General features: G+C 35.4%; 3 protein-coding genes across 4 annotated transcripts; 1 reads left to right on the top strand and 2 right to left on the bottom strand.

Annotated features, from left to right (window-relative positions):
- Window positions 1–2,443: 2,443 nt before the first annotated feature.
- On the top strand, window positions 2,444–2,878 carry LOC145957157 (uncharacterized). Its single transcript, XM_083073373.1, has one exon. It carries the CDS (start codon window positions 2,444–2,446, stop codon window positions 2,876–2,878), a length of 435 nt encoding a protein of 144 aa, XP_082929499.1.
- A 7,959-nt stretch (window positions 2,879–10,837) lies between these two features.
- On the bottom strand, window positions 10,838–14,438 carry LOC145956702 (uncharacterized). Of its 2 annotated transcripts, XM_083072234.1 has the most exons (3): window positions 14,129–14,438; window positions 12,376–13,935; window positions 10,838–11,676 (listed from the first exon to the last, which is right to left on the bottom strand). In XM_083072234.1, the coding sequence occupies exons 2-3, from the start codon at window positions 13,928–13,930 to the stop codon at window positions 11,486–11,488; spliced, it is 1,746 nt and encodes a 581-aa protein (XP_082928360.1). In that variant the 5' UTR covers window positions 13,931–13,935; window positions 14,129–14,438; the 3' UTR covers window positions 10,838–11,485. The 2 variants fall into 2 exon arrangements, with proteins under 2 accessions (XP_082928360.1, XP_082928359.1); XM_083072233.1 differs by having other exon boundaries at window positions 10,838–13,935.
- Window positions 14,439–14,447: 9 nt separating this feature from the next.
- LOC109794913 (protein VERNALIZATION 3) lies at window positions 14,448–18,185 on the bottom strand. Its single transcript, XM_083072235.1, has 4 exons — window positions 17,933–18,185; window positions 17,792–17,853; window positions 17,540–17,580; window positions 14,448–14,806 (listed from the first exon to the last, which is right to left on the bottom strand). The coding sequence occupies exons 1-4, from the start codon at window positions 18,131–18,133 to the stop codon at window positions 14,502–14,504; spliced, it is 609 nt and encodes a 202-aa protein (XP_082928361.1). The 5' UTR covers window positions 18,134–18,185; the 3' UTR covers window positions 14,448–14,501.
- Window positions 18,186–19,153: the final 968 nt, after the last annotated feature.

Genomic DNA, 19,153 nt, shown 5'->3' on the forward strand with positions numbered 1-19,153 from the left:
TCTAATGGTATCATTAATTCCTCAAACAGAAATATTTCAATTTTTCCAAAGCCTAGCCTACAGGCACTTTTCTATAATTTCGTTCTCTCTCCTAGAGCATCATTTTTACAAATAAATCATATATTCATAATCCTAAATTCATACAGAATCAAATAAGACCAGTAATTCTCCAAATAGAAATAATTATAAAATTGCTCATAATCCTAATGGATTCTTCCTCTACCCAATTCTCTCATGTAACTCTACATATAAATAATTCCCTTTTTCTCCCGTACCTGGATAAGCAGCAGTTGAAACTACAACAGGGATCTCTTGGTCTCCTCCTCTAAGTGCCCCATGGTCTTCAGAGAAGAAGAGGGGAAGAAGAAAGAGCAGAAGAGAATAGGAAGAGAGAATGAGAGATGTGTGAAAATGAGAGGTGAGGGGCGCTATTTATAGGATTTTAGGCTCACCTACCGGAACGGCCCGTTCCAAAAGTGGAACAACCGTTCTGGACCCTTCAAATCTACGCAAATTTTTGAACTGGAACGGCCCGTTCCAAAACCAGAACGGCCCGTTCCCAATCCCAGCAGAACGGCCCGTTCTCCCTCCGGAACAACCCGTTCTCCAAACCAGAACGGCCCGTTCTCCCTCTGAAACGGCCTGTTCTCAAAATCGGAACGACCCGTTCTCCCTCCAGAACGGCCCGTTCTGCTTCTCAAATTTTGGGCCTTTAACTTATTCCAGAACGGCCCGTTTCACTTTTGAAACGGCCCATTCTGGGCAATGAATTGGGCCTACGGCCCATTGAAAATTGGGCTGTTACATAAAGAGTTTCTACTGTATAGAGAATCTCCAACAAACAAGGGCAAAAAGCATACATACTGAGCGAACATGTAAAAAAAAAACTGCTACAAACCAAATAAATGCAACATAGATATAGAATCAATAAAGAAACATACATTATGAATGTCTTCACAGTAGAACCACCCGATTCAAACTTCAAAGCCTTCAATATATTAACATCCATGTTAACAACTTTCAATACCAAACAAACAAAAGTTACAAAAATCAGCAAAATCAAAGCTAAAGTCTGCACAACATTACAACCATCATCAACTCGCTTGAAAGCTTGAACTAATTATGTGGCAGTTACATTAAGAGTTAAGGACAAGGGTTATGGGAAGACTTTTTTCTTTCCTTTCATTAATTGATGTTGACTTTTGCCGTATTGGATGCTTTGGACACGTGGACCCTTGGTCTCAAATTCTTTGAACTAGTTGATAAGAATATCATATCCTTAATTGATGAACGTGCCTATATGTTGGGGACATATATTCTTAAAGGCACTTAAGAGTATTTATATATACCAAGGTTATTTATTTGAAATAAAAAACCTAGAGCAACAAAATTTAGAAGTGTTTTCAAGGATACTACTACTAGTCTTAAAGTGTGTTTGACAAAGAGAAAAGAAGTATATGAGAAATAGAATGAAAAAATAAAGAAAATAAAAATAGATAAATAAAAATAAGTTAAAAATAAGGTAATTACTACTGTTGAGTAATTGGACATATGATTCACTTGAGCTATAGTGAATACCAAATATCTCTAGTAAAATTAATTTTATCGGTTAAATTATTTTTTAATAAAATATGTTAAATTATTCACCTCGAACACGGAGATCGAGCTCGATATCCAAACACTACATGATATCGGTTAACACGCATGCCCACGGTCCATTGGACCACAAGCAATCATAGGCCCAGATCAACCCTATTCTCGTTTAGGGAGAAAACCCTAATTCACACCAAGGTACGTGTATTATATAAGAGACCCACACATCTACAAAGACTAACTTTAGCATCGTAGTCTCTTTTGCAAGTACCACCCCCATCTCGGCATGACCGACGCACCCAGTAGGAGAGGCTCATCAATCTCATCGGAGTGGTCGCCCCTTGACCAATCTCAGGTGAGAACATCTGGCTCCCACCGTGGGGCAGATCAAGAATTCTCTTTTCGGCCAATCTTATAGTTTTCACTCGAAGCCATAACAGAAGAGTGACAGACGAGGAAGATCTGGACGTATCAAGAATGGAAGGAGAAGCGACGCTAGTTGTGACAATTAATCAAGCAGGTCGACCAACTGCAACAACAACACACCGCGGACCTGGAGAACATGCACACCCAACATGAAGCCAGGTGGCGCTACGGGAAGAGAACGAGCACATCCGCGCTCAGCTCCATAAATGACCTCCAAACCCACCTCCTCAGCCAAGCAACCACCATGAGGAGGAGCACCAGTCGGTTTCCCCACCACTGACAGCGCACATGACAACCACTCATCGGTCAACGACGCATCGGTCACGCGTGCTAACACAAAGATCAGACCACGAAGTCAGCAACACGCTGCCAGGCTCTAGCACATCAGACAAGCGTCCTTCGTCATCCCTTCGTTGATGGCATTATGGAAACACCCCTTCGGATGGAAGCCCCTGAATATCGCTTGTATGATGACACCACTAACCCAGACGAGCACGTCGATATCTACGTCACACAGCTGAACCTATACACTAATGACGATGCTATCCTGTGTCGGGTCTTTCCGACCTCATTGAAAGGCCCGACACTTGCTTGGTATACCCAGTTGCCAACAGGATCGATCAACAATTTCGATACCTTGGTAAGACGATTTACGGCACAGTACGCAACAAGCCAGCCTCACCACATTACATCCGCTGCCTTAGCCAACCTCAGACAGGGCGATGACAAGCTGCTACAGAAATTCATGGAACGATTCGACAATGTCTCCATTCAGATCCGTAACTTGAATCCCGAAGTCACCCTACACGCCATGCTCATGGCACTGAAGCCGGGCCCCTTTGTTGACAACCTCTGCTAGCGACCTCCTTCTGACATGGATGAGTTATGCGCTCGGGTCACTGGATACATCCAGATGGAAGAACATACTAAGTTTTACAACCAAGTCTGTGGAATGTCGTAGGGGAAACAAGACCAAGTTCACAAGGATAAGTTGAGAATCTCCAACGACAACCAATTTAAAAAAGTGCGACAAAACAAGGGCGAGAATTACGACTTCTACACTCCCCTAAACACACCTCGGGTGCATATACTGGAAGAAGCCAATAATGTCGACCTGATCAGCCTACCACCACCCGGGCATAGTCCCAATAGTGTTGACAAGATAAAGCATTGTCGCTACCACAGAAATTACGGCCACACCATCGAGGAGTCCTAAACACTCAGGGACCGCATCGAAGAACTTGTCCAAGGGGGACACCTCGGGCAGTACGTCCAGCGGTCCCAGTCTTAGAGAAGCAGCTACTAGGGGCAGGGTAGAGGACGAGGGCGAGACTCCAACTCCATAGTGGACCAACCTTCTAGATCCCGGAAAAACATCGGCAGGATAGTACAGGCTGAGGTAAGTCATGACACAGAAACCCCTCCCTTACGAGGAGTAATTAATACAATCATAGGTGGATTCGCTAAAGGAGGCCCAAGCAACTCGGCATGCAAATGACACCTACGGAGTATCAACATCGTTCACCTTGACACCTCAACTCTGTAGCGCAACACATTGCCTGTTACCTTCACAGATGATGATTACACCAACATTTGTGCAAACCAGGACAATCCCATGGTCATCGCGGTTGAAGTAGCCAACTAGGAGGTCCACAAGGCATTGATTGACCAAGGAAGCTCGGCTGACGTCTTATATTGGCCAACATTTCTGAGGTTAGACATCCCCCATACTCTTATCTAACCTCATACCGAACCCCTAGTCAGTTTTGTAGGCGAACGAGTCGACACTCGTGGCTACATAGAGTTGTTGACAACCTTTGGAGCACCCCCCAACTCCAAAAGAAGAATGGTCATATACCTCCTCGTCGACGCCAACACATCATACAACATCATCATAGGCAGGATGACGTTGAATCAACTCGAAGCTGTAGTGTCCACCCCACATTTGGCGATGAAGTTCCCGAGGACCAACAGACAGATAATCTCCATTAAGGCAAATCAAAGAACAGCTCAGCAGTGCTACGCCGAAAGTTTGAAAACGTCGCCACCAACTAAGGAGCGGCGCAAAGGTGACACCCCCATCGTGGTTCACATAGCTTAGGCTAAAGTCACCAACCTCGATCCAAGGTCAGAATCCAATGAGAACTGCTTAAATCCTATTGACGATTTAGTCGATTTTCTAATCGGCAAACTACTAGAGCAATGCACAAAGATAAGCCAACGGCTAAACCCAAAGCTGCAAAAACAACTTATGGCTGAGATCTCTAAAAATGCTGACCTCTTCGTATGGTCAAGCACCGACATGCCAAGCATAGATCCTAGTCTTATCTGTCACAGGTTGGCGATCCATAAAGAAGATAAGCTAGTGGGTCAGAGAAAAAGAAAAGTTGGAGGAGAAAGATGAGAGGCTATCACGACCGAGACATAGAAACTGATGAACGCAGGCTTCATTCGAGAAGTCAGATACACCATATGGCTAGCCATTGTAGTACTCGTCAAGAAGAGCTCAGGGAAGTGGCGTATGTGCGTCGACTACACCTACTTGAATAAAGCCTGCCCGAAAGACGCGTACCCCCTACCAAGCATTGATCGGTTGGTTGATGGAGCCTTCGACCATGCTCTTCTCAGTTTCTTGGACGTGTACTTGAGGTACAATCAGATCATGATGTATCCACCAGACAAGGAAAACACAGCTTTCATCACCGACCAGGCCAACTTCTGCTACCGCGTGATGCTATTTGGCCTCAAGAACGTAAGAGCCACTTACCAGAGGTTGATGGAAAAGGTCTTCGATCAACAAATTGGGAGGAACCTAGAAGTCTATGTAGATGACATGGTCGTAAAAACCACATCGGCCGAAGCTCACGTCGCCGACCTTGTCGATGTGTTCAACAAGAAACGGAAGCACAACCTGCGCTTAAACCTCGAGAGATGCATCTTCGGGGTCCAGGGAGGTAATTTTCTCGGGTTCATGATCACCAACAGGGAAATTGAAGCCAACCTAGAAAAATGCGAGGCCGTCATACAAATACGAAGCCCCCAAACTATCAAGGACGTTTAGAGATTGGCATGCAGGTTAGTCTCTCTCTCACGTTTCATACCCAAGTTGGCAGAAAAGGCAGGACCCATCTTCACCCTACTACGGAAGCCAAAGAACTTTGAGTGGACTGACCAGTGTGAAAAAGCTTTCAAAAGTTTCAAAAGCTTCCTCCCCACCCCACCGGTCCTACAAAGGCAGACCATCATTTCGACCTCCTACTCTACTTGGCTATAGTAGAGGATGCTATCAGTGCAGTGATAGTGCAAGAGCGCCACAGTGAACAAATCCCCATATACTTCATCAGTCGAGTTCTCCAGGACATAGAAAGACGGTACCAGACGATTGAGAAGCTAGCATTGGCACTAGTCACTTCCGCCCAGCGTCTTCGACCTTACTTCCAAAGCCACTAGGTCGTCGTAAAGACGGACTACCCAATTAAATAGATACTAAGAAAACCAGAACTCGTGGGATGCATGATCCATGGTAAGTCGAGCTATCTGAATTTGGCATCAGATACGAAGCCCGAGGATCCCTTAAAGCTCAATGCCTAGCAGATTTCGTGGCCGAGCTCACCCCGACCTCTACAGATGCAAACCTAATTTGGACCTTGCACGTCGATGGATCCTCCAACACTAAAGGTGTAGGCGCGGGAATTATCCTTGAAGGCCCTAACCAAGTCACCATCGAATAGTCTCTCAAATTTGGATTCAAAATCACCAACAACTAGGCAGAGTATGAAGCATTGTTGACAGGACTGAGGCTGGCATGAGACATCGGAGCGCAAAGGGTAAGCTGCAACAGCAATTCAAAACTCATGGTAGAACAGCTCAGCGGTGCCTACTAGACCAAAGACGCGCTACTACAAAGATACTACCACCAAGCATCCTAGTGGATATCATCCTTCGAGGAATTCACAATACACCACATGCCTCAGGAGTAGAATGTTAGGGCCGATCTCCTATCCAAGTTCGCCAGTACGAAGCACCTTGCACAACATCGGACCATCTAAAACTATCCACCTCGGACACGGAGATCGAGCTCGATATCCAAACACTACATGACATCAGCTAACATGCATGCCCATGGTCCATTGGGCCATAGCCAATCATAGGCCCAGATCAACCCTATTCTCGCTTAGGGAGAAACCCTAATTCACACCAAGGTACATGTATTATATAAGAGACCCACACATCTACAAAGACTAACTTTAGTATCAGAGTCTCTTTTGTAGGTACCACTCCCATCTCGGCACGACCGACGCACAAAGTAGGAGAGGCTCATCAATCTCATTGGAGTGGTCGCTCCTAGACCAATCTCAGGTGAGAACACATGTAATTTGGAAAATTTACCCCTATAATATTATTTAGTTTAAAGTAATCAAAAGTGCGTGTCTAGATGTAAGGGTTTTATCCCCTTTCGCGAGCACATGTCTGATTAGGTTGCAATTTGTGCTGCTTGTAGTCGATGAAGGAGCACGACGTTGATGAAGGAGCACAACCATGATAAAATTGCACGGTTTGAACCACTTAATATGTTGATAAAGTAAAATTTTGATTATTTAGTTTAATGATATATGAATTGTTCTTAGTCTCTTTCACCTTTGATGTAGTTGATCAAGTGACCATGAATTCCTTTTCTATTTGAAAACTCGTTGTTTTTCAAACCTTAATAACTATTTGAGAGGTATTAATCGAGGTCTATACAAAATGAGGCACTAGACTTCATTTAGACGAAAAAAATATATCATTGAATTTCTTTAATCTGTACATAAAACACGCTATTAAAAAAATGTTATTTTCTTGCAAAAAAAAAAAAAATATTCGCAATTTTTTTTTGCAAATTTTCCTGCAAAAAATTATTCACAGAAATTTTTTGCGAATTTTCTTGCAAAACAATATTCGCAATTTTTTTTTGCGAATTTATTTACAAAAAATAATTTACAGATATTTCTACAAATTTTCCTACAATTTTAATGATCATAGAAATTTTTTTCATGGTAAAAATTTGCAGAAAATATTGTAAAAATTTTATTTTATTTCTTGCAGATTTTCTTGCAAAAATAAATTCGCAAGTAATGTTTACTAAATGATAGAAAAATTTTGCAGGTAACTTTTCTTGCGAATTTTCCTGCAAATTTTAATTTGTAGGAAAAATAAAAAAATATATTTAAATTTATAAGTTTAATATTTTAAAAAAACTTCAAATCCCACATCGATTAAAAATAAAACAATTAAATAGTATATAAGTTGGGGCAACACAAGTTGATTAGTATGGTTGAGTGTTAGGCTTATAATCTACAATCTTAGAATTTAAAAGATTATGTATCACATGTTGGAGGCATGAAAACAAATGCTTCGGATGAATTTATTGTGAACATTTAAAATTTGAAGAATTATTAATAGAATTTATAGTAATTTCTTTAATTTTTTTCGTAAAAAATATTCATGCAGAATATCTTGGAAAAAAATTCACAGGAAACTTTCCTGCAAATTTTTTTTTGCAGGAAACTTTCCTGCAAATTTTTTTTGTAGGAAACTTTCCTGTGATTTTTTTTGCAAGAAATTTCGCAGGAAAATTTCCTGCGAATTTTAAAATTCACAAAAATATATTATCCACGAAAGTATTACCTACAGATAAAACGCAGAAAAAATTTGTAAGAACAACGTTTCCTGCGAATTTTTTTAAAAATTCGCAAAAAAAATCGCATGTAATAAGAGAAATTCTAGTAGTGACAATATTTTAATTAATATTAATTATCCCATTTTTTTTTATAGGGCTCCTTATTCACTTTGATTTTCTATAGTACACTCCAGGATACATAGGAGTAAGAGACCACTTGTGTAGTTAAAAATATTTCTGTAATTTTATGTTTAAAAAATATTATTCGTTTTAAATAATAAAGATTCTCTTGGGAGAAATAAAAAAATATTTAATTTTTTAATTAAGTAATAAATTTTTAAGGAATTTCAGTTTTTTCATTGAAAGGATATTAATAAAAAAAGCACTTGTGATCTTAGAAAAGTTTTATTGAACCTAAACATGATTTTTTTTAATTTCCATCGAACATGTTTAAACATTTCAATAAACATTTATAGCTAACTAATTAATTTTTAATCATTTCTTACAATAATATCCAAAACTCATGATTCTTACTATTCCGGCCAAGGGGTGCGCTAGGGTTTCGTCCTAGGTCGAACCTCAAAGCTATAACATTCAAAATTGTGATCTGCCTTCTCAACTCTAGGATTTTGGGTTTTATGGTATGTCGTTCATGGGCCTCTTGGGCCCCGAGAATGAAGGGATTTCCCTAACCGTTCTTATCTTGATGGCGCGGGGTTAAAGGGAACAAGTCTAGTCGGGTTCTGACCGACTGGGTCCATGCCGAGGACCTAGTCGGATTAATGCCGAGTAGTCTCCTTAGTCCTTATAGGTGAGAGGAATCGAGTTCGCAGGTCGAGTCGAGTCATGACCGACTAGGCCTGTGTGTGAGCCTTCAGTCGGGTTAATGCCGAGTAGAAGACCATGATTGCCCTACTGCCGAATGGAGGTGTAGGTCCGATACATTCGTCGGGGATTACCCGAGCGGAAGGTCAAGTCGGATTTTGACCTGGACGGTACACTTGCCTTCCAGCCTTGAGCCTATAAGGCGAGAAAGCTTGTGGCCTGGTAACCTAGTCGGGTATTATCCGAGCAGATCTTCAAGTCGAATTTTGACCTGGACGGTACACTTACCTATAAATTTTTTTTCTCCCATCAAACATTCTCTTAAAGATATTTTTTTTGTTGATTTATAAAAAAAAAAAACTAGTATTGAATTTCTGAAGCTTGTCGAAATGAAGACATGTTTTAAAGTTCGTATATATATATATATATATATATAATATTTTTAATTTCTTTTATCAATGAAATTCTCACATCCATATTAAGGTCTAAACTTATATTTTTACATGATAACTTTTTAATCCTTACAAATTATACTTTCAATGACTTTTAAAGCATCATTTTATTTATGAGGCAACACCCAAAAAACAAACCCTTGTAGAAATGGAGTTATTTTTCTTTTTATAAACGGATCTTTTTCTTTCTATTCTAATAATATTGAGTTTTTATTTATATTTTTAATAATTTCCTTCTCAAATAAAAGACCATGATTTTATCATCCCTTTCAATGAAAGCCATCATTTTTTAGTCTATATATTGAGAAAAACTCAAGTCCCACATCAACTAGAGATTAGGCTATTAAATAGTATATAAGTGGAAAGTAACCCTCACCTTACAAGCCGATTTTGTAGAGTTGAGTTAGGCTCAAATCCACCATTCTAAGATGATATCAAAGCTATTATAGATCCTTAAAAAGGGCTGCCTATCCTAGATCATTCAAAAGGGTCACCCACATGTTATCCATACCAAGCCTAATAGTACTGGACGTGAGAGGGTGTATTGGAAAAAATCAAAGTCCCACATCGACTAGAGATTAAGCTAAAAATAGTATATAAGTGGAAAATAATCTCCACCTTACAAGCTGGTTTTATAGAGTTAAGTTAGACTCAAATAAGGGTCGAGTTAGACTCAAATTCACTATTCTAAGAATATATAAGTATTCAATAATGACCTTAATTAAGTTTAGTCATATTCTAGATATTTGCCGCTCCATTGTTAGCTTAGGATAATGGTACACTTTGCTTGACTTTCATATATATATATATATATATATATATATATATATATATATATATATATGTTATCAAAAAGGCTTTTAAATTTTATGTATATAAACTCATTGTTATGAAGTCTTTTAATACAAGTGCTTTTATGTCTAGATCACCAATTTCATTCCCAATGCTTGTAAAATAGCCCCGTTGAGACCTGTATCGTTTATAGAACTAATTCCTAAAATTAAATTATTCTTTTTTTTAAAATTATGTTGACCAAGAGATGATGAAGCTGCATAGATTATTTGAATTGAACCTAATAGCATTAACCAGGGACAAAATATAGAATAAGCGCGAGATAATAATTCCATATTAATTCGAATCAACCCATATGCTCGCATTTTTAATAATATTCCGGCTAAAAGCATACAAGTGCTGTAATGTGCCTCTCCATGGGTATCTGGTAACCATGTATGTAAGGGTATAATTGGTAACTTAACAGCAAAAACAATAAGAAATCCTATATACAATATTATTTCCAGCAACAACAAGTGTTGTTTGGACTATTAGTTGAATCATTTGTTCTAATACCACTTGTTATATGTAGGATTTACACACATATTTTCATATTAATATAATATTATTTATTTTAAGTTTAAACATGTTTTTGAATCCCTATTCCCAATAAAACACGTATATTTGATTCCGTATAATAGAAGTAGGTTAAAGAAAAATGTTATTAAATTTTTAAACAAATTATACATATAACATTAAAATTAAATTTTAACATATTTATTTATAGATAATTTTACCTTACAACTACTCATAACCCGACGCAGGGTGCGCAACTGTTAAAATAGAAAAAACTTTTAAAATACAAACAGCAGCAAAATCAAATATCCAAACGTGAAGATATTTGTTAGAAACACCTTTTCATCGATTTATCTAAAAATTTTATTTTTATATATATGTAACCTGAAAATTGTAAGTAGTTCATTACAAAATAAAGCGATTTTTTTTATTTATTAAAAACACATTAAAATTTTTGCATATAAAAAAGGAAAGCTAGGGAAAAAAAAAAGATATCATAAAATTGAAGGGAAGATTGTAATAATAATGCATGTAATTTATCTGAAGCCAAATGATATTCAAAACGAATGACGTTTCGTACAATATAATAATACTGGATGGGATCTGTCGTATGACCCATATACTTTTCTCGTCCTTCTTCCTCGTTGCAACCATTGTTGAAGTTTCCGAATGGCATGCTCTAGCATTGAAAGGTGGTAACCTTCTCACATTATTAAAAAAAAAAAGGAGAGATTTTATTTATTTATTTCCAACTCTTAATTAGCTATAACTTATGTTTTTGCTCCATCACTCTTCTAGCTTAATGCGTAGCACTATATATGCTATCAACTCTTACCTTATTAATACATAATACCTAAGATATATTTGATGATATTTGCTTATTATTATATCTCTTGTCGCATTTGATCTCTCTAATGAACAAGAATGGAGGAGTACTAGAATGATCTTAGGAGTATCTCCTTCCACCGCAACCACGCTCAGGGACGGAGCCAGGATTTCAATACTGGGGGGCCGAGAATAAATAATATATAATTTATAATAAATGAAAATTAAAGTATCAAAAGCATATTATCTGACAAAACTAGATAATAATTAACATAATTTAATAAAAATTATTTCTCATATTTACATTTGATAAATATATCGAACATATTGCAAGATCAAGTTATTCAAGTATGTACCTTTATTTCTTAAGTTGTGCCCGTCGTTGTTTCATGAAGTAAAAATCATCAATTATCATATCAGTTGTAAATCTTCGTGCAATCTCCTTCTCAATATAAACAATCATGTAGTCAGTAAGAAAACCATCTTCCATCTTGTTGCGCAAACTTGTTTTTATAATCTTCATAGCTGAAAAAGCACGTTCTGTAGTTGCTGTTGACACGGGCAGAGTAAGAACAAGTCGTATCAATCGATCAATTAAAGGATAAACATTTGATTTGCCAACCTCTACTAGTTTTTGACATAATTCACCAAGAGTTGACAAATTATGAAATTTGGGATCCTTTGGCACATCAAACTCATAATGTTGCAATTCATATTCCATATGAATCATTTCTTGGTCAGAAAAATCTGAAGAGTAAAATTTCTTAGCTAGACTACAAATATCACAAGCATTAAATGATTTGAATGCATCTTTAGGATCCAAAGCTACACTCAACATAAGAAGTTCAGTTGATTGCTCGCTGAATCTACTATTCAATTCTTTCAATTGATAATCTATCGCTGCAGTAAATATATCTACACGATAATGATGCTCAACTGTCACAGAATCCTTTTTAAGCCGAGTTCGAATTATGTCAGAGTAAGTAGCACTCATATCAAGAATTGGTACACCTCGGCTATTGCAAAAAGAGTTAACATTTTCTAAAAGAGAATCCCAACCAAAATCCCTTAACTTTTGAATTAGTGACTTTGTGCTAGAAACCAAACACATAGCATTCACAATGTCTTGATTCTTTTGCTGCAAAGCTTGACAAAGTTTGTCTGTGATTCCCATAATTTCTTTCATAACATGTAAAATGAAAACAAATTCAAAAGACATCAATACTCTGAAAGCATAAGTAGCATCACCTCGTTGAGAGCCAGTTCCATTAACCACCAAATCTTCAAGAACTGAAGTAGTTGCATTAAACATGCGTAGAAGGCTACATATTGAATTGAAATGAGAACTCCATCTAGTATCTCCAGGTCTTTGTAGTGTGCCAATTTGATTAGCTCCCCTCCCAGTTTCAATCTCATCATTTGCAACCAAACGTGCAATTTCAGTCTCATAAGCATCATGTAACTCATCATTGCGTTTGCAAGAAGAACACACAACATTAACAATCCTACTCAAGTTTTGAAAAAAAGCATGAACATCACTTGAATCTTTAGATGCAGCAACAAGAGCTAATTGTAACTGATGAGCCAAACAATGTACATAATATGCATAAGGACATTCTTGAAGAATAAGAGCTTGCAAACCATTCCACTCTCCACGCATATTACTAGCTCCATCATATCCTTGGCCTCTAATATTTTCAATGTTGAGATTATGATTAGACAATACTAAACAGATTTCTTGCTTAAGAGTGGATGATGTAGTATCTTTCACATGTACTAAATCCAAGAAGCGCTCTTTAACAAATCCATTCTTATCAACAAATCTAATAACAATAGCCATTTGTTCTCTCTTAGATTCATCTCGAGCTTCATCAATAATCAAACAAAATTTTGCATCACCAATCTCTTCTCGAATTTCATTTTGCACCCTTCTAGCAAAAACATTTAAAATTTCTTTTTGAATAGTAGGTGAAGTGTATTTTGCATTTTGAGGAGCATTCTCCAAGACAACTTGATCTACTTCGTTATTATAAGAAGCTAAGAGTTTAATCATTTCAAGAAAGTTACCTCGATTTGTTGACCACAAACTCTCATCACGTCCTCTAAAAGCACAAGCTTGAAATGTCAACCATTTAACCACATCGATGGATACTTTAAGACGCAACCGATTGCTTAGAATTTGCTGTGAAGTTTGCTTGTTCAACACTTTATCAATGTGGCATGATTGATTCTTGAAATCTTCTAAACATCTAAGAGCAGCATTGTGAACAGAATTAATATTTTTCCCCATGTGAGATAAAAATGCACAATCTTTTCCATTATTCACTTTCTTCCAATTTCTAAATCCTGCCGAAGTGAATGGACTTGGTTTTTTAGAAAATAAAAAACATGGAAAACAATAGGCAGCATCTTTTTCCGGTGAATATTCTAACCAAGAAAACATTCTAAACCAATGAGCTTGAAATCGGCGAGGATGATCTTCAAGACCTGAAAGTGGATACAAATCCATTAAAAATTGATATGGTCCAAACTTCACATACGCCCTACGAATATCATCTTGTTGATTAATAGGATAGTTCCAAATTTGTAAACGTTTTCCAGGATCGCGAATCAAGGTACCACTCTCAATTGTTTCTTGTTCAGTCCTCAAAGCTTTGGGAGGAGGTGGCTGTTGCTCATCAACTTCAGCAACATCATCAACATTTGTATCTAAATTTGAAATTGGTGTATTAGACAGTGTTTCTTCATCATCTCTCTCTTTTCTTTTGAAAAATGATTCAATAGTTGTCTTCCTCATCTTCATTGAACCTAAAAGAATTTAAAACTATAAAAATCATACGAAATAGGCAACAACACTAACACAGTAGTAACACTCTTAACAAATTCTAATTAAATTGAGGGGAAAAGGGTTTTCAGCATAATAGCAAAGGGGAAAATATTAAAACAATTAAAAGAAAACATTCATTAAAATATTAGTAACAAAAAAGAAGTGTTAATTTACCTTTTGAAGAACTAAAATAAAAAGAGAGATTGAAGACGCAAGGAGCCAAGGAGAGATTGAAGAACCAATGATGCGGTGCAGGTGTTGTTATGAAATAAGAATCAATGACGAATTGATGATTATTGATTGACGTGGTGCAAGCTGTGAATTGTGATGCTAACTAGTCAATAGTCACTACCCAATCCTATTCCTATTGCCAGTGTTACTTGAGAATTGAGAAGGCAAGAATTGGAATGATCAAATGAGGCGCTACATTTTTTTAAAAAAAAAAAAATTCCAAAGTGATACCACATAGCAGGCCGTACCAGAAGTCCAAAAGTTGAATAAAAAAATAAATTTGGGTTATTCATTTAATTATACATATGAGTTTATATTAAAAATAGGGGGTGTCATATAGTAATATATATGTATATAAAAAAAAATTAAAATTGTTGGGGGGGCCGTGGCACCCGTAGGTCCCCCCTTGGCTCCGTCCTTGACCACGCTCTCTTTGGCAGTTGACATAAGCTGCTGAGACAGGTGCAAGGTTATTATTTCCAGCAAAGTTTCTGCAATTGAAATTATGACGCCATTCTGGGGTTATCACAGTGTCTCTTCCCAATTGCTGGAATAACACAAACACAAGTCGATGAATCCCTACTGAAGGTTGAGGGCTTTCATAAACCACAACCTCTCTCCCTGCATAAATTTATATCTAATGTCACCAAGTTCACTGAGATATACCTAAACATTTAAGATCATGTTCCGATACAAATTATAAATAATTTTGAGAACTTCTTTGTTAGAAATAAAGAGCATTTTTTAGTATAGAAGTTCTAAAACAACATTTTTAAACTTGTATTCAAATACATTCTAAATTTGTATCTAAACAAATTAAACTCTAAACTTGCATCTAATAAACATATTCTAAATATAATTGATTTTTTAGCTAAAAATTCAAGAATAAGCAACATAATTAAAAGAAAGAAACGATACATTTGTAAGAAATTAAAGAAAATATATTTTGTTAAACTGGTCTATAAAATATTATAATTATCATGTACATCTTTTGTGAAAATAGAATGATTTATGAAATATTAATTTGAGTGGTTGATATATATTCTAGGTTTTGCATATCGTGATTGTTGTAGATGAGAAAATAATAAGTTAATGTAAAATTTTATATATACACACAACCTACAAAGTCCAACGCAACTTACAAAGTTTAATATAATTGTATATGATAATGGTCTGCTAGACATATTGATTATACTTGTATGGAAAAAAATGTTATTAGAAGAGACGGAATTCATTTTGATACTTTCTAATTTTGGATGGATTAATTTGTAACTAATTGAAGAATACCATTGATTATCTAGGACATTTTCTTCATTTCTTGATCATTGATGTCAAGTTTTAAGAATAATTTTTAATTTACATTCTTATAATGGTATAATAATCCTGGTCTTTACATCTGTCCTAAGATACGAAGAAGGAAGTTTGTATGGTGATGATAAATAAATTTACGTGTTCAACTTATATTTTCTATGTTTTTTCCTATTGTAAATGAGTTTATGGAATTCCTTGTACTTGATTAATAAATTTCTTTTGCTGATAAAAAAAAAAAAAGAATACCATTCATTAATTCAACGAAGAAAAAAAATAATAATTCCCCACCCACACACTGAGCACAATGTTACTAGGTATTTGTTTTTAACTAAGAATGTTAGAAATTAATTGACTAATATGATGACGTATATAAAAGTAAAAGACACCCTCTTCTTTCTGCATGAACTAACTTTTAGAAATTATCCCTAAATTTAAACTTTAAATCAAAATTTTTCTCAATTATTATGATTGGATCTATATATCATGCTACTTATTAAATCACTGATAGAAGTTCACTTCTACTAACACTACTTGAAATATTAAGCCTTCAACATATAATAAAAAGGCATGCTGAAAATCACACATTATTTCTTTTGATACATATAATTTAAATAGTATATATAAGTATTATATAATCTTCACGTTAATTTTTGGAGTTGAATAAAACCTAAACATAAATGAAAATTAGAAAAGAAAAACTCTGCATGTGTTAAGCTGGACCCTTAGTAATATATAGTAATGAAAGAAATGTATAAATATTACAAAAACTAGTAGGTTTCAAATATATTTGTTAAACAGTATGCAAATTAAATAATGGTCATGACTTTAACCATTTTCTCATTTTTAAACATTTCAGCTAAATGATAGATTCAAATCTACAAATATGGCATTGGCACTTTGGCAAGTTATAGAGAGAACATTTCTAATTTGTTTAAAAATCACATGCAGCAATTACTTTCTTTTTGTTAATTATTATGGTGTCAGCTATCATAAAACATAGAAGGAAAATTCATAATGGTACGAATAAATACCGCATCAATCTGACCAAATCAGTATACGATAACTTACCCACATGATTTCTGCCAAATTTACTTTTATTTTGTATTTGTATTTAAACTCATCCAATAAAATATCGACACATATATTCGTCCGTAGTTCGTCCTTATTATCTTCGTACTAGTTAGTAGTACTCAAGTCTACATGGAAATGTACTATAGCATGCCAATGGTTTATCTGGCTTACGAAAAAAAAAAAAATCCACATACAGTTGCAAAATACTTATAGAAAACTTACAAGAAAGACTTACTTAATACTTTAAGATTTTGTGTTATATTATTATATCAAGTTCACTTGTGTGATTTACTTATTATTCAATAGTTTAATCAAGTGATTAATGACCGGCTCAAATAAGTATTAATTAATAGAATTAATTTTGGATGGATACCTAATAGTTCAATCAAGTAGCAAATGATTCTTTCAAACAAATATTTTGGATAGATACCTTATGGGATGGATACCCAATGGTTCAATCAATTGATCAATAACGGGTTCAAACAAGTATTTTGAATGAATATCTGATGGTTCAATCAAATAACCAATGAATGGTTCAAACAAGTATTTTGGATGGATGTCTGATGGTTCAATCAAGTGACCAATGACCGGTTCAAACAAGTATTAATCAATATAATTGATTTTGGATGGATACCCGATAGTTCGATCAAGTGACCATTAACTAATCAATAGAATTGACCATGAATGGATACTCGATAGTTCGATCAAATGACTAATAACTAATTCAAACAAGTATTAATTTGGATATGGATCCAAGAGTGGAATCCAAAATAATAAAGTTGGAAGGAGCTCTAAGAGTGTGATCATAAGTTTAGTAAGTAGTTTCTCTTTTGTTTTCCCTCATAATAACACTAACCCTTACTCATCATTTAATCCACGCACGCAACAGGTAAATTAATTTCAAATTGATAGCTACATCAGTATACGTGCAGAACAACTTAATATAGTCATGGACATGGAATTCGTACTTACCAAAACTAGCATTTGTGGTAGCTGGAATATCAGTTACCATCCTGCCATTTGTCAAAGAGAGAAGATTAATAACCATTAAATTTTTATTTTTTTTAATAAAATTTGAGCATGCACATATATTTCAACGTAAATTTGTGTACATGTATGCAATTAATTTTAGGCTTTACTGTATAGAGTATAGACCTAATATATAATCATTCCTCATGAATTTTGGAATTTCATCTATGCTTGTACTAAAGACAGATAACTAACCAGTGCAGATATTCCCTCAAGACAGGATTACTAGGGCTAGGTGCATCTGCGTCCACCATAACCTGAAACTCAAATAATTTTTTTTTATGTAGAACAAAAAAACATGCAGTTGTCAAGTGTTAACAACCTAGTCATACTTACCAGTGTGTAGAAGGTCCTTAGGTCCTCACCACCAACAGTAACCCTTGGTCGGTTAACAACATGAGAGGGCCTCAATTCCAAACCATTGCTAATGGCTCTATTATTGAAGACAATAGTGAGAGAAACTGAGCCTGTGAAAGGGTTTAGAACATCCCCAATCACACTCCCAGCAATCACAAGAGGGTCCCCATCTCGTGCCATGATTTAGAGAGTTTAACTGCACTTGTTTGGTTTCTACTTAATAATGCATGCATGACACATCCCTATATATGTTTTCCTCCTTAGCATCTGCTTTTGCTTCTATCCCATCAATAGATTCTTCATTTTTTTCCCTTTTGTCTTTGGTGTGGTTTCTTTACCTCGTACGATGAATATTGTTTTCTTTGGTGTGGTTTCTTTATCTCGTACGATGAATATTGTTTTCTCCATATACTCAATGGGTGGTCTACACTTTTCTTTCCCTTTCAACAAGCCAAGTTATATATTCTGATACGGTCGGAAATTTAAGATAGAAAATGGAAAACATTTACAAATATATTACAAACATTTACGAATATTGTTTTTTCCCTTTCTTACATATTTTTTAAATATATATTTTTAGGCTAAATTGATTTGCAAGTTCCTAGTTACAGTTTTATTAAATTTTTAATTAAGTACTAATAGGAAAAAATATTTTTAAAAAGTGCTTATAATTTTAAAATTTTGTAATGAATTAAATTTCCAACTAGTAACATCGTATATATCGTTAGTCTATGCTGATTGTATACCAAGACATTACAATAATTTTTTTTTTCTCTTTTATGTTTGATATGTAAATTTAATATAATAATTAACTTTTAAATTCCTAATCACTTAGACTAACTAAATTCTTTTTACTGAGTATTTACAAAACTACATTCAGTTTTCTACTAATTAGTTTAAATGGTTCGTTGGTTCTTATTACACCGTCCCTCACAAACAATCGCTGGGTGCAGAGACAATGATTTTTCTAGAAGGAAAATACTGTGAAATACTTTATTAGTAAAGATTAGAAAAATGTTTTAAAAGTAGCACCAATGTGTAGTGTGGCAAGAATCTAAAGAATAAAGATGAGCCTCTTGTCAATAGAAGAATCTCAGGAAGATGAATATAGCTTTGTATTTTACCAGGTGGGAGTTTTTGGTCATAAAGTAAACCCTTAAATAAAAGTTGAAAAGGTTTTTAACTTTATAAAGAAATGCT

The sequence above is a fragment of the Cajanus cajan genome, chromosome 4 (assembly GCF_000230855.2).
Source record: "Cajanus cajan strain Asha chromosome 4, NIPB_CcT2T_4, whole genome shotgun sequence".
Classification (NCBI taxonomy): Eukaryota; Viridiplantae; Streptophyta; class Magnoliopsida; order Fabales; family Fabaceae; genus Cajanus; species Cajanus cajan.

Excerpts from the sequence above, each read along its gene's own strand:
- LOC145957157 (XM_083073373.1), top strand. The coding sequence starts at position 2,444 with ATGGAAACACCCCTTCGGATGGAAGCCCCTGAATATCGCTTGTATGAT.
- LOC145956702 (XM_083072233.1), bottom strand. The coding sequence starts at position 13,930 with ATGAAGATGAGGAAGACAACTATTGAATCATTTTTCAAAAGAAAAGAG.
- LOC109794913 (XM_083072235.1), bottom strand. The coding sequence starts at position 18,133 with ATGGCACGAGATGGGGACCCTCTTGTGATTGCTGGGAGTGTGATTGGG. Across the intron at positions 17,854-17,932 it reads TAAGGACCTTCTACACACTG|GTTATGGTGGACGCAGATGC; the intron begins GTAAGTATGACT and ends TTTGAGTTTCAG. Across the intron at positions 14,807-17,539 it reads TACCACAAATGCTAGTTTTG|GGAGAGAGGTTGTGGTTTAT; the intron begins GTAAGTACGAAT and ends AAATTTATGCAG.